Genomic DNA, 13,814 nt, shown 5'->3' with positions numbered 1-13,814 from the left:
GAGTGTGTTGCACGAGCTGAGCGTTGGGAACCCGTCAGGACAGAAGGCAACGTCAGTGTGAATACGCTCGGGGTAAAAGCTTACCCTTTTCAAAGCCACCATCGCTGTGTCTGCTGGGCACATGACCCAAGAACTCACGTTAAGAGTGGAAGCAAGTCTGCCTCGATCCCGAGGGACTGCCTATGATGATGAGATAATTGCAATAAGATGGCTTTACTCTTACACTCAAATCCTCTTGTTTAACTTTCAGTGATTTTTTTTTTTACAAGGACACCCAGGTCCCTCTGAACACCAACATTTCTCACTCTCACCATTTAAAAAAAACTCTTTCTATTTTTGAGATGACACAAAATACATCAGTCTGAAGGGGATTCAAATATTGCACACATTATTATGTCAAGGAACCCATTTATGACAGATTACTTCCAAAAATAATTTGGGTTTAAGACTGAATCACCTAGGGTCTTAAAAGAAGTGGCTGCAGAGATAGTGGTTGCGTTGGTTGTCATCTACCAAAATTCCCTGGATTCTGGAGCGGTCCCAGTGGATTGGAAAACCGCAAATGTAATGCCACTATTTAAAAAAGGAGGCAGACAAAAAACAGGAAACTATAGACCAGTTAGCCTAACATCTGTCATTGGGGAAATGCTGGAGTCCATTGGAGTGCAGTAACAGGACATTTGGAAAAGCATAATTCAAGCAGTCAGCATGGTTTTATGAAAGGGAAATCATGTTTGACAAATTTGCTGGAGTTCTTTTGAGGATGTAACAAGCAGGGTGGATAAGGGGGAACTAGTGGCTGTGGTGTATTTGGATTTCCAGAAGGCATTCGATAAGGTGCCACATAAAAGGTTATTGCACAAGATAAAAGTTCACGGGGTTGGGGGGGGTAATATATTAGCATGGATAGAGGATTGGCTAACTAACAGAAAGTCGGGATAGATGGGTCATTTTCTGGTTGGCAAACAGTAACTAGTGGGGTGCCACAGGGATCGGTGCTGGGTCCTCAACTATTTACAATCTATATTAATGACTTGGATGAAGGGACCGAGTGTAATGTAGCCAAGTTTGCTGATGATACAAAGATGGGTGGGAAAGCAAATTGTGAGGAGGACAAAAAGAATCTGCAAAGGAATATAGACAGGCTCAGTGAGTGGGCAAAAATGTGCCAGATGGGGTATAATATGGGGAAATGTGAAGTTATCCACTTTGGCAGAAAAAAATAGAAAAGCAAATTATAAAATTTAAATGGAAAAAATTGCAAAGTGCTGCAGTACAGAGGGACCTGGGGGTCCTTGTGCATGAAACACAAAAAGTTAGTATGCAGGTACAGCAAGTGATCAGGAAGGCAAATGGAATGTTGGCCTTTATTGCAAGGGGGATAGAGTATAAAAGTCCTCTACAACTGTACAGGGTATTGGTAAGGCCACACCTAGACTACTGCGTACAGTTTTGATCTCCGTATTTAAAGGAAAGATATACTTGCATTGGAGGCTGTTCAGAGAAGGTTCGCTAGGTGTGATACCGAAGATGAGGGGGTCGAGGATAGGTTGAGCCTATACTTATTGGAGTTCTGAAGAATGAGAGGTGATCTTATCGAAACATACAAGATAAAGAGGGGGTTCGCCAAGGTGGATGCAGAGAGGACATTTCCACTCATGGGGGAAACTAAAACTAGGGGACATAGTCTTAGAATAAGGGGCCACCCATTTAAAACTGAGATGAGGAGGCATTTCTTCTCTCAGGAAGGTTGTAAATCTGTGGAATTCTCTGCCCCAGAGAGCTATGGAGGCTGGATCATTGAATATATTTAAGGTGGAGATAGACAGATTTTTGAGCGATAAGGGAATAAAGGGTAATGGGGAGCGGGGCAGGGAAGTGGAGCTGAGTCCATGATCAGATCAGCCATGATCTTATTGAATGGCGGAGCAGGCTCGAGGGGCCAGGTGGCCTACTCCTGCTCCTATTTCTTATGTAATTGGTTTAGAATGAACACCCACTCCACAGAAAATTCATTGCTCCAGTTTCTCAAGAAACAGCTGTGGCCATCGTTGGCTGTGACTTGAGCTCTGGAGATACTGTTACCGCAGTGCGGAACACAATCATCTCTCGACATTAATATTTCAATAACCAGGATCAGATCCACTTCCCAGGCGGTGTTTTATTCCCCAACGCGGTTAATTCAGTACAATGCCTGCGAGAAAAGGTAGCGTTGACAATGGAAGACCAGCAGCCCATCGAACCACTAATTTGTTCATTCCAGATGGTCTGAGGTTCCAGCCCTAGTTTGCTGCAGTCGTGCTGAACTGGAGCAGCAACAGGTGGGCTAAGATGGCGTTGGTAATCTTGGAGCACGAGCGGGGCAACTATCCAATGACCTTCTCCTTCCCCACTGGAAAAGGATGGGTCAGGATTGATTGCGATGACCCCACCGAGTCGATTTGATGACGGTGTGGGACAGCACCCATGGAACGGCCACTTGCAGGAGGACCGAGGGTCTGCCTGCACCCGTAAAGGCAGATCCTGCTCGAATCAGAACTGAACACCACAGACCCCAAATAATCCAGTATACAAACCAAGCACCTTTGCCGAGGGGTGAAACAGGTAATGTATGTCCCTGTGGGGATGCTCACAGGTTTGTAGAGCTGTTGAGTTGGGAGTGGCTTAGCCAGTCACATGATGTTCTCCAGACTCAATAAAACTCCAGCCAGTTGGGTTCAGGGGATCCACAATGAGGCAGGTGGTTGTGAGCCGAGTGGATGAACTGGTAACGTGTAATATGATTGCTGATAAATCAACTAGTTCCTAATAGCAATGTGTCGTTAATGAATTCTTAAGCAAAGAACCCATGAAACAAATACATTACAACATCCAACTGGAGTCCGCAAACATGCGCAGCAGGAACCTGGCAAATGGCTTCTTTGGGACAGCAGTAACATAGAAAATAGGTGCAGGAGTAGGCCATTCGGTCCTTCGAGCCTGCACCGCCAATCAATAAGATCTTGGCTGATCATTCCCTCAGTACCCCTTTCCTGCTTTCTCTCCACACCCCTTAATCCCCTTAGCCCCTTAATCCCTCTTGAATAGATCCAATGAACTGGCATCAACAACTCTCTGCGGCAGGGAAATCCACAGGTTAACAACTCTGAGTGAAGAGGTTTCGCCTCATCTCAGTCCTAAATGGCCTTCCCCTTATCCTAAGACTGTGTCCCCTGGATCTAGACTTCCCCAACATCTAGACTTCCCCAACATCAGGAACATTCTACCCGCATCTAACCTGTCCCGTCCCGTCAGAATCTTATATGTTTCTATGAGATCCCCTCTCATCCTTCTAAACTCCAATGTATAAAGACCCAGTTGATCCAGTCTCTCCTCATACATCAGTCCTGCCATCCCAGGAATCAGACTGGTGAACCTTCGCTGCACTCCCTCAATAGCAAGAATGTCCTTCCTCAGGTTCGGAGACCAAAACTGAACACAATATTCCAGGTGAGGCTTCACCAAAGTCCTGTACAACTGCAGTAAGACCTCCCTTCTCCTATACTCAAATCCCCTAGCTATGAAGGCCAACATACCATTTGCCTTCTTCACCGCCTGCTGTACCTGTATGCCAACTTTCGATGACTGATGAACCATGACACTCAGGTCTCGTTGCAGCCCCCCTTTTCCTAATCTTCCACCATTCAGATAATATTCTGTCTTCGCGTTTTTCCCCCCCAAAGTGGATAACCTCATATTTATCCACATTATACTGCATCTGCCATGCATTTGCCCACTCACCTAACCTGTCCAAGTCACCCTGCAGCCTCTTAGCGTCCCCCTCACAGCTCACACCGCCACCCAGTTTAGTGTCATCTGCAAACTTGGAGATATTAGTCAATTCCTTCATCCAAATCATTGAAGTATATTGTAAAGAGCTGAGGTCCCAGCACTGAACCCTGCGGCACTCCACTAGTCACTGCCTGTCATTCTGTAAAGGACCTGTTTATCCCGACTCTCTGCTTCCTGTCTGCCAACCAGTTCTGTATCCACGTCTGTATATTACCTCCAATATCATGTACTTTGATTTTGCACACCAATCTCATGTGTGGGACTTTGTCAAAAGCCTTTTGAAAGTCCAAATACACCACATCCACTGGTTCTCCCTTGTCCACTCTACTAGTTACATTCTCAAAAAACTCCAGAAGACTTGTCAAGCATGATTTTCCCTTTCATAAATCCATGCTGACTTGGACCGATCCTGTCACTGCTTTCCAAATGCGCTGCTATTTCATCCTTAATGATTGATTCCAACATTTTCCCCACTACTGATGTCAGGCTAACCGGTCTATAATTACCCGCTTTCCCTCTCCCATTTTAAAAAGTGGTGTTACATTAGCTACCCTCCAGTCCACAGGAACTGATCCAGAGTCGATAGACTGTAAGAAAATGATCACCAATGCATCCACTATTTCTAGGCCCACTTCCTTAAGTACTCTGGAATGTAGACTATCAGGCCGCGGGAATTTATCGGCCTTCAATCCCATCAATTTCCCGAACACAATTTCCCGTCTAATAAGGATATCCTTCAGTTCCTCCTTCTCACTAGACCCTCGGTCCCCTAGTACTTCTGGAAGGTTATTTGTGTCTTCCTTCGTGAAGACAGAACCAAAGTATCTGTTCAATTGGTTTGCCATTTCTTTGTTCCCCATTATAAATTCACCCGAATCCGACTGTAAGGGACCTACGTTTGTCTTCACATATCTATAGAAGCTTTTGCAGTCAGTTTTTATGTTCCCGGCAAGCTTCTTCTCGTACTCTATTTCCCCCCCTCTTAATTAAACCCTTTGTCCTCCTCTGCTGAATTCTAAATTTCTCCCAGTCCAAATTTGTTGCTTTTTCTGGCCAATTTACATGCCTCTTCCTTGGATTTAACAATACCCTTATTTCCCTTGTTAGCCATGATTGAGCCACCTTCCCCGTTTTATTTTTACTCCAGACAGGGATGTACAATTGCTGGAGTTCATCCATGTGATCTTTAAATGTTTGCCATTGCTTATCCAACATCAGCCCTTTAAGTATCATTTGCCAGTCTATTCTAGCCAATTCACGCCTCAAACCATCGAAGTTACCTTCCCTTAAAGTTCAGGACCCTAGTTTCTGAATTAACTGTGTCACTCTCTATCTTAATAAAGAATTCTACCATGTTATGGTCACTCTTCCCCAAGGGGCCTCACACAAGATTGTTAATTAGTCCTTTCTCATTACACATCACCCAGTCTAGGATAGCCAGCCCTCTAGTTGGTTCCTCGACATATTGGTCTAGAAAACCATCCCTAATACACTCCAGGAAATCCTCCTCCACCGCACTGCTACCAGTTTGGTTAGCCCAATCAATATGTAGATTAAAGTCACCAATGATAACTGTTGTACCTTTATTGCATGCATCCCTAATTTCTTGTTTGATGCTGTCCCCAACCTTACTACTACTGTTTGGTGGTCTGTACACAACTCCCCCTAGCGTTTTCTGCCCCTTGGTATTCCGTAGCTCCACCCATACCGATTCCACATCATCCAAGCTAATGTCCTTTCTTACTATTACATTAATTTCCTCTTTAACCAGCAATGCCACCCCGCCTCCTTTTGCTTTCTGTCTATCCTTCCTAAATATTGAATACCCCTGGATGTTGAGTTGATCACCAGTACCAGTTCCAAAACTGGTCAGGGCTTGACATTCTGCAATTCTACTCCATACACCTTGTTTTTGGACTCCACCAAATCCCCTCCAGCAACCTGCGATAGGAATTCTCCACATAAATTCTACTCCAGCAACTCCATATAATCGCTGCCTGCTTTTCAAAAACAGACTCTCTTGATAAGCACATGTTGGGCGTGCGTGGCAGGACAGAGAGGAGCATGGGGCAAAACAGGCAGACATCAACGGCTTTAAGAGATAGCCTTTGTGCAAACAGTTAAAGTTAAAGGTTTGTTGTAGCTTTGTTCTTTAAATTTACAGGCTCGGACAGCTCGCATTGCGCCCGCACACCGCAGTGCGAGGGCTAGAAGAGGTAGTTGAGCACAATGCTAATTAGAATTGCACTAAGTTTAGAAGAATGAGAGGTGATCTTATTGAAATGTATAAGGTTCTGAGGAGGCTTGACAGGGTAGCTGCAGAGAGGATGTTTTCCCTCATGGGGGAATCTAGAACTAGGTTAGTTTCAGAATAAGGGGTCGCCCATTTAAAACTGAGATAAGGAGGAATTTCTTCTCTCTGAGGGCTGTAAATCTGTGAAATTCTCTGTCCCAGGGAGCTGTGGAGGCTGGGTCATTGAATATATTTAAAGGCGGAGATAGACAGATTTTTGAATGATAAGGGAGTCAAGGGTTATGGGGAGCGGGCGAGGAAGTAGAGCTGAGCCCAAGATCAGATCAGCCATGATCTTATTGAATGGCAGAGCAGGCTAGAGGGGCCAAATGACCTACTCCTGCTCCTATTTCTTATGTTCTTACATGTTTTTCCACCGTAAACATTTTTCTAATGGAGCACTTGAAGCTCCGGAAAATGGGCGATCCCAATAAAACTGTCCAACAATCTGGGTAAAACATTTCGTGCAAATCACAAGGTGCTCCCCAATTTTACAGAGCGTCACAGATTCTGCCTAAAACCATGCCGCTGAATTAATAATCTTTCCATGCAGTGAAATGCTTTTCTTTCGCAGAGATTTTGAATGCGAGATCATGAAGCAGAACTGGAGGAATGTACGGAACAGAACAGAGTACATCGAAATTCAGTGTTCTGACTTCAATTGGAACCACAGCACATGACAGGCCAAGACTACAAAAATCACCACATGACACATCAGAGCATAGCAGGACAACAATGGCTGCTGTATTAGCTCCAATGAGGGGACTCAGTGCCAGCACTGCCTCCAAGCCACAAACTGGGTCACGCACTAATTAAAGAGCTCAAGACTCCCATTTGTGCTACAGCTCGGAGACTATGAAACACAACCAACCACTCTCTTGAAGTAAACAAGAAAGGCCATTTACAACCCTCTTACTGCCTTAATCATTCTCTAGTCTGTGGAGGCCATAATATGCTGCAACAGATTTACAGTCCTCTCCTTACATTATAAAAGGAAAATCAGGAGCATGCTATACGTGCGGCGCTCTCAATTTCTGTTGCAAGCTATGCGTGCAAAATTCTCACATTGCCATGCATGCTCTAGCTTTGTAGGATCTCCAGCACTGGCAGGGTGGGGCACATTCATCAGATTACAGTCCTTTATCCATTGATGCCTTACTGCACTCATTAGTCCAATACATGCAATATCCCAAGGCACACACTAATGTTTCCAGTCACCCCTCACTTTGCATCATGGTCCGGTTACTGGACCAATAATCCAGAGGCCTGAACTAACGATCTAGAGACAAGTTCATATTCCACCACGGCAGCTGGGGAATTTAAATTTAGTTAATTAAATAGATTTGGAATTAAAAAGCTAGTATCAGTAATGGTGATCATGAAACGACCGGATTACTGTAAAAACCCATCTGGTTCACTAATGTCCCTTTAGGGAAGGAAATCTGCCACCCTTACCCGGTGTGGCCTATACGTGGCTCCAGACCCACAGCAATGAGGTTGACTCTTAACTGCCCTCTGAAATGGCCCAGCGAGACACTCAGTCGTACCAAACTGCTACAAAAACCAACAGCGGTTCACCATCTTATATACACAGGATCACAGGATATATGGCCCAGAAACAGGCCATTCGGCCCAACCAGTCCATGCCGGCGTTTATGCCCCACTCGAGCCTCCTCCCGTCTTTCCTCATCTAAATCTATCTGCATAACCCTCTATTCCCTTCTCCCTCATCTACTTGTCTACCCTTCCCTTAAATGCAGCTATACTATTCGCTTCAGCTTTCGAGGGAAATTGCGGAAGGGCAATGTTAACTTGCATCAAGTCCCGCTCACCCATCACCCCTGTCGCTGACAGACATTGGCTCCCGGTTAAGCAATACCTTGATATCTGCCCTCCTGATTATAATCGCTCCACCATCGGTGGCCGTGCCTTCTGTTGCCTAGGCCCAAGCTCTGGAACTCCCTCCCTAAACCTCTCCGCCTCTCGTTCCTCCTTTTAAGACGCTGCTTAAAACTTACCTTCTTTGACCGAGCTTCTGGTCACCTGCCCAAAGCCTCCTTATACAGCTTGCTGTCAAATTTATTTTTTTGTCTCATAACACTCCTGAGAAGCACCTTGGGATGTTTCACTACGTTAAAGGCAAATTGTTGTTGTTGAAATACTTAGTAGCTCAGCCCGAGTATTTTCTGTTTATTAAAAATCTTAAAGAGTTGTTCTCGAACATGCCACCCTAAATTCAGCAACAGCTGCCAGACATCACAGTGTCAGCTCAACCCATTCGGAGGGCAATCAACATTGACAATGCAGACACTTCACCGGTCGACCTGAACACCACGGCAAATCACATCGGAGGCTGCAGTGACGTACTTGCTCAAAATATTCACAAAACGAAAGAGGAAGAGCCACGTAAAACAGGAAGGGAATAATCGGCCATTATTTTATATCAGTTTATGCTTCATGTCATAATGCAAGATAAATGTAGGCTCAATCTGACATCCAAGGCCCCAAGCTCTGGAATTACCTCCCTAAAGATCTCCATCTATTTACCTCTCCTTCCTCCTTTAAGACGCTCCTTAAAACCTCATATATAAGATAGATAGATAGATAGATAGATAGATAGATAGATAGATAGATAGATATATATAGAGATATACAGCTGGAGTACTGCGTGCAGTTCTGGTCACCACATTACAGGAAAGATGTGATTACACTAGCGAGGGTGCAGAGGAGATTTACGAGGATGTTGCCTGGACTGGAGAATTTTAGCTATGAGGAAAGATTGGATAGGCTGGGTTTGTTTTCCTTGGAACAGAGGAGGCTGAGGGGAGACCTTATTGAGGTGTATAACATTATGAGGGGCTTGGATAGAGTGGATAGGAAGGGCCCATTTCCCTTGGCAGAGGGGTCAACAACCAGGGGGCATAGATTTAAAGTAATTGGTAGGAGGTTTAGAGGGGATTTGAGGGAAAATGTTTTCATCCAGGAGGGTGATGGGGGTCTGGAACTCACTGCCTGAAAGGGTGGTAGAGGCAGAAACCCTCGCCACATTTAAAAAGTACTTGGATGTGCACCTGAAGTGCTGTAACCTGCAGGGCTACGGACCGAGAGCGGGAAAGTGGGATTAGGCTGGGTAGCTCTTTGTCGGCCGGCGCGGACACGATGGGCCGAATGGCCTCCTTGCAGCTGTAAATGACTAGGATTCCATTATGTGGCTTGGTGTCAAATTCTGTTTGATAATGTTCCTGTTAAGTGCCTTGGGACGCTCTACTGTTAATGGCGCTACATAAATACAAGTTGCTGCTGTTCATTGTCCCTGGGGTTTAATATATGAAACTTGCCTGGATGAGTGTAGCTCCAACAACACTCGAGAAGCTCGACACCATCCAGGACAAAGCAGCCGCTTGATCGGCTCCCCATCCACCACCTTCAACACTCACTCCCTCCACCACCGGCGCACCGTGGCTGCAGTGTGTACCATCTACAAAATGCACTGCAGCAACTCGCCAAGGCTTCTTCAGCAGCACCTCCCAAACCCGCGACCTCTACCACCTAGAAGGACAAGGGCAGCAGGCGCATGGGAACACCACCACCTCCACGTTCCCCTCCCAGTCACACACTATCCCGACTGGGAAATATATTGGTCGTTCCTCCATCGTCGTTGGGTCACAATCCTGGAACTCCCTCCCTAACAGCACTGTGGGAGCACCTTCACCACACGGACTGCAGCGGTTCAAGAAGGCGGCTCACCACCACCTTCTCAAGGGGCAGTTAGGGATGGGCAATAAATGCCGGCCTTGCCAGCGACGCCCACATCCCACGAATGAATTTTTAAAAACTGCTGAACAGGTGAGGTTGAGCTATAAGCAGTGCTCTGGTCAATGGACCAGAACCTCATGCCTGCACACTGAAAGTTTTGGTCATCACTAACCTGCCGTATTTAAGTAAGAAACACAGGAATTCTACCCCAAAGGGTTGTGGATGCTGAATTGTTGAGCATATTCAAAGTGAGATTGATAGATTTTTGGACTCTTGGGGAATCAAGGGATAAGGGGAGAGTGGAGTGGAGGTCGGAGATCAGCCATGATATTACGAATGGCAGAGCAGGCTCGAGAGGCCGTATGGCCTACTCCCAATTCTTATGAATGAGAGAGGATGAAGAGGCACCTGGGAAGGATAGAGATCCTGCTGGGTGACGTTTAGAATGGGATGGCATTATACACAGCTTCTGATACAGGACCACAGCCCAAAAGAAAACCAGCCAGCCGGTTTGTGACTCTGGTGGACCTGCCCTATGTTCTGCGTCCTGGATTCCATCTACAGGTCGAACAATTCCCACTCTGTGGGATCAGTTGAAATTGCCACGGGAAAGGGAACGATGTTAAAAGATATCCATTTATATAGCACCTTACATGACCACTGGACATCCCAAAGCGCTTTTACAGTCAATGAAGTACATTTTGTAGTGCAGTCATTGTTGTAATGTAGGAACCGAGGCAGCTAATTTGCTCCCACAAACAGCAATGTGATAATGATCACATAATCTGTTTCAGTGATGCGGTTTGAGGGACAAATATTGGCCAGGACACCAAAAGTGCAACGTCCACCCGAGAGTGCAGACAGAGCCTGGGTTTAACATCCCGTCTGGAAGACAGCGCCCCTGACAGTACAGCACTCCGAGTACTGACCCTCCGACAGAGTGGGGCGCCCTCACCACTGCCCCTCCGACAGAGCGGGGCTCCCTCAGCACTGCCCCTCCGACAGAGCGGGGCTCCCTCAGCACTGCCCCTCCGACAGAGCGGGGCTCCCTCAGCACTGCCCCTCCGACAGAGCGGGGCTCCCTCAGCACTGCCCCTCCGACAGAGCGGGGCTCCCTCACCACTGCCCCTCCGACAGAGCGGGGCTCCCTCACCACTGCCCCTCCGACAGAGCGGGGCTCCCTCACCACTGCCCCTCCGACAGAGCGGGGCTCCCTCAGCACTGCCCCTCCGACAGAGCGGGGCTCCCTCACCACTGCCCCTCCGACAGAGCGGGGCTCCCTCAGCACTGCCCCTCCGACAGAGCGGGGCTCCCTCAGCACTGCCCCTCCGACAGAGCAGGGCTCCCTCAGTACATCCCCCGGCCCAGCCCCCCCGACAGTGCGGCACCCCCCCGGGACACCCCCCGGCCCGGCCCCGCGACAGTGCGGCACCCCCCCGGGACACCCCCCGGCCCGGCCCCGCGACAGTGCAGCACCCCCCCGGCCCCGCGGCACCCCCCCCCGGCCCGGCCCCGCGACAGTGCGGCACCCCCCCGGGACACCCTCCGGCCCGGCCCCGCGACAGTGCGGCACCCCCCCGGCCCGGCCCCGCGACAGTGCGGCACCCCCCCGGGACACCCTCCGGCCCGGCCCCGCGACAGTGCGGCACCCCCCCGGCCCGGCCCCGCGGCAGTGCGGCACCCCCCCGGCCCAGCCCCGCGGCAGTGCGGCACCCCCCCGGGACACCCCCCGGCCCGGCCCCGCGGCAGTGCGGCGCCCCCCCGGCCCGGCCCCACCTGGAAGGTGTCCACCACCCGGTGCAGGAACTCGATGACGAAGAGCGGCGGCACCTCGCTCTGGATGACGGCCACGAAGAAGATGCGCTGGCGGTAGACGCTGATGAGGTAGTGGTGCGGGGTGGGGATGACGGGCGGCACCTTCTCCGCCTCGCCCGCCTTCTCCTGCGCCTCGAAGAAGTAGTCGCAGACCGAGCGGCTCACCACGCTCTTCCAGTGTTTCTCCAGGAAAATGTCCCCCGAGCAGTTGATGAGGAACAGGCTGTGGATCATGGCTCAGTCCCCAGGCCCCGGCTCCGGCCGCCCGCTGCCCCGCCAAGCTCCTATTGGCCAAGCTCCTCCCCGGCCCCGCTCCCATTGGTCGGGCTGCTCCCGGGCCCCGCTCCCATTGGTCGGGCTGCTCCCGGGCCCCGCTCCCATTGGTCGGGCTGCTCCCGGGCCCCGCTCCCATTGGTCGGGCTGCTCCCGGGCCCCGCTCCCATTGGTCGGGCTGCTCCCGGGCCCCGCTCCTATTGGTCAGGCTCCTCCCCAGCCCCGCTCCCATTGACCAAGCTCCTCCTCGGCCCAGCTCCCATTGGTCAGGCTGCTCCCGGGCCCCGCTCCCATTGACCAAGCTCCTCCTCGGCCCCGCTCCTATTGGTCAGGCTCCTCCCCGGCCCCGCTCCTATTGACGCTCCTATTGGTCAGGCTCCTCCCCGGCCCCGCTCCCATTGGTCAGACACCTCCCCGGCCCCGCTCCCATTGGTCAGACACCTCCCCGGCCCCGCTCCCATTGACCAAGCTCCTCCCCGGCCCCGCTTCTATTGGTCGCGCCCCCCTGACCCCGCTGCCACTGGTCAGTCTCCCTGCTGCCCCGCTCCCATTGGCTGCTGGCGCTCCATCCTCCGCAGCCCATTGGAGCATTGCCCCGCGAGGTCTGAGCCCAGCCCCGCGCTGATTGGGCAAGGCTCGCACGGTGTTATCCAATGAGAGAGCAGCGTCCGTAGCGGGGCGTCCGAGCAGAGCCAATCACAGGCCAGAGCGGGGGACGGGGGGACGGCAGGGACTCTGCCATGGCAACGCAGGTCTGAGAGAGACAGACGTGCATTGATAGAGCGCCTGCCCGAGGGGCCCCTCAGCCAATGGGGATACTGTCGGGGCGGAGTCGCCGTGGGAATGTGGTAATGTCGGGCCGGCGGCGGGCCGGGGCACGGTAACCCAGCTGGGCGCTTGGAGCGCGGGCGGGGCCGGGGGCGAGGCCGGGGCCTGGGCCTGCTGGGTCCTTGGGTGCTCTGACAATGACCCCACGAGGCACTCAGTGACCTCGGTGCTTTATTGGTAACTCCAGAGTGAGGACCACACCTGGGGCCGGCCTTTGACCCCAGGCCAGGCCTGGCACACCTGTACAGGTAACCTCCCACTGCAGGGCCCCCTGGTGGCACACCTTGTGTAATGGCACCAGCAGTAAACATGTCTGCATACGTGACATCACTCTCCCCCAAGACCTTCCTGCGTTGACTGCGCTCTGGGCTTGGCTCTATCTGGTTGACCCTTCCAGGGCTGAGTGGGTGGTGTTTCGGTGGCAGTAAGGGTGCTGGTGGTTTCTGTTTGTGCATCCGTGACCACCCCCCCCCCCCCCCCCCCCCACCACCGACAGATTGTGCTCGTGGCTCATTACATTGAGACTTCTCTTTGCTTATTGCATGTACACAACTCTGATCATCAATGACACATTTTACATCTAACTCACAGTTGCTCTTACGTTGATTGAGAGTGTGGAATTGTCCCTTTAAGTGTGGTGGGTTGCAGGCCTCCTTTAAGAGAGCCTTGCTTTCTTTACCCCAATCCTCTTCTCCGTTTGGTGCCACGTGTTGCTCCATCAGCGCTGCCCCTCGTGGTTTGGGCGCCGTCTTTCCTCCCCCCACGATGTCGACTGTGGTGATTTTCTTCCCCCGGAGTCATGCCACTGGAGCCTGGAAGATGCGCTCTGGTCGTCTCAGCTGGATTATCTCCACGCAGCCGTGCTGGGCGGTCTGCTCTCTCATGCCGGATCCACCCTTTGCCTTTGAGCGCGAAGGACGTCGATCGCTGGAGGGATGAAATCTTCCCAACTCCAATGGATCTTCTCCGTCCACCTTCTTCTGAGTAGCGTTGGTCCATCACCTGCAACAATCCACAG

General features: G+C 50.6%; 1 protein-coding gene across 1 annotated transcript in view; it reads right to left on the bottom strand.

Moving 5' to 3' along the window:
- Positions 1-11,990, bottom strand: part of LOC139235129 (AP-3 complex subunit mu-2) — a 44,338-nt gene extending 32,348 nt beyond the window's left edge. Inside the window, exon 1 of the mRNA XM_070866338.1 lies at positions 11,657-11,990. Within this exon, the coding sequence (XP_070722439.1) occupies positions 11,657-11,929 (273 nt within the window). The 5' untranslated portion in view covers positions 11,930-11,990. The remainder of the gene's footprint in view (positions 1-11,656) is intronic.
- Positions 11,991-13,814: the final 1,824 nt, after the last annotated feature.

The sequence above is a fragment of the Pristiophorus japonicus genome, chromosome 22, assembly GCF_044704955.1.
Source record: "Pristiophorus japonicus isolate sPriJap1 chromosome 22, sPriJap1.hap1, whole genome shotgun sequence".
Lineage (NCBI taxonomy): Eukaryota > Metazoa > Chordata > Chondrichthyes > Pristiophoridae > Pristiophorus > Pristiophorus japonicus.
Note: the sequence above shows the minus strand (reverse complement) of the source record. Positions and strands in the feature narration are given on the sequence as shown.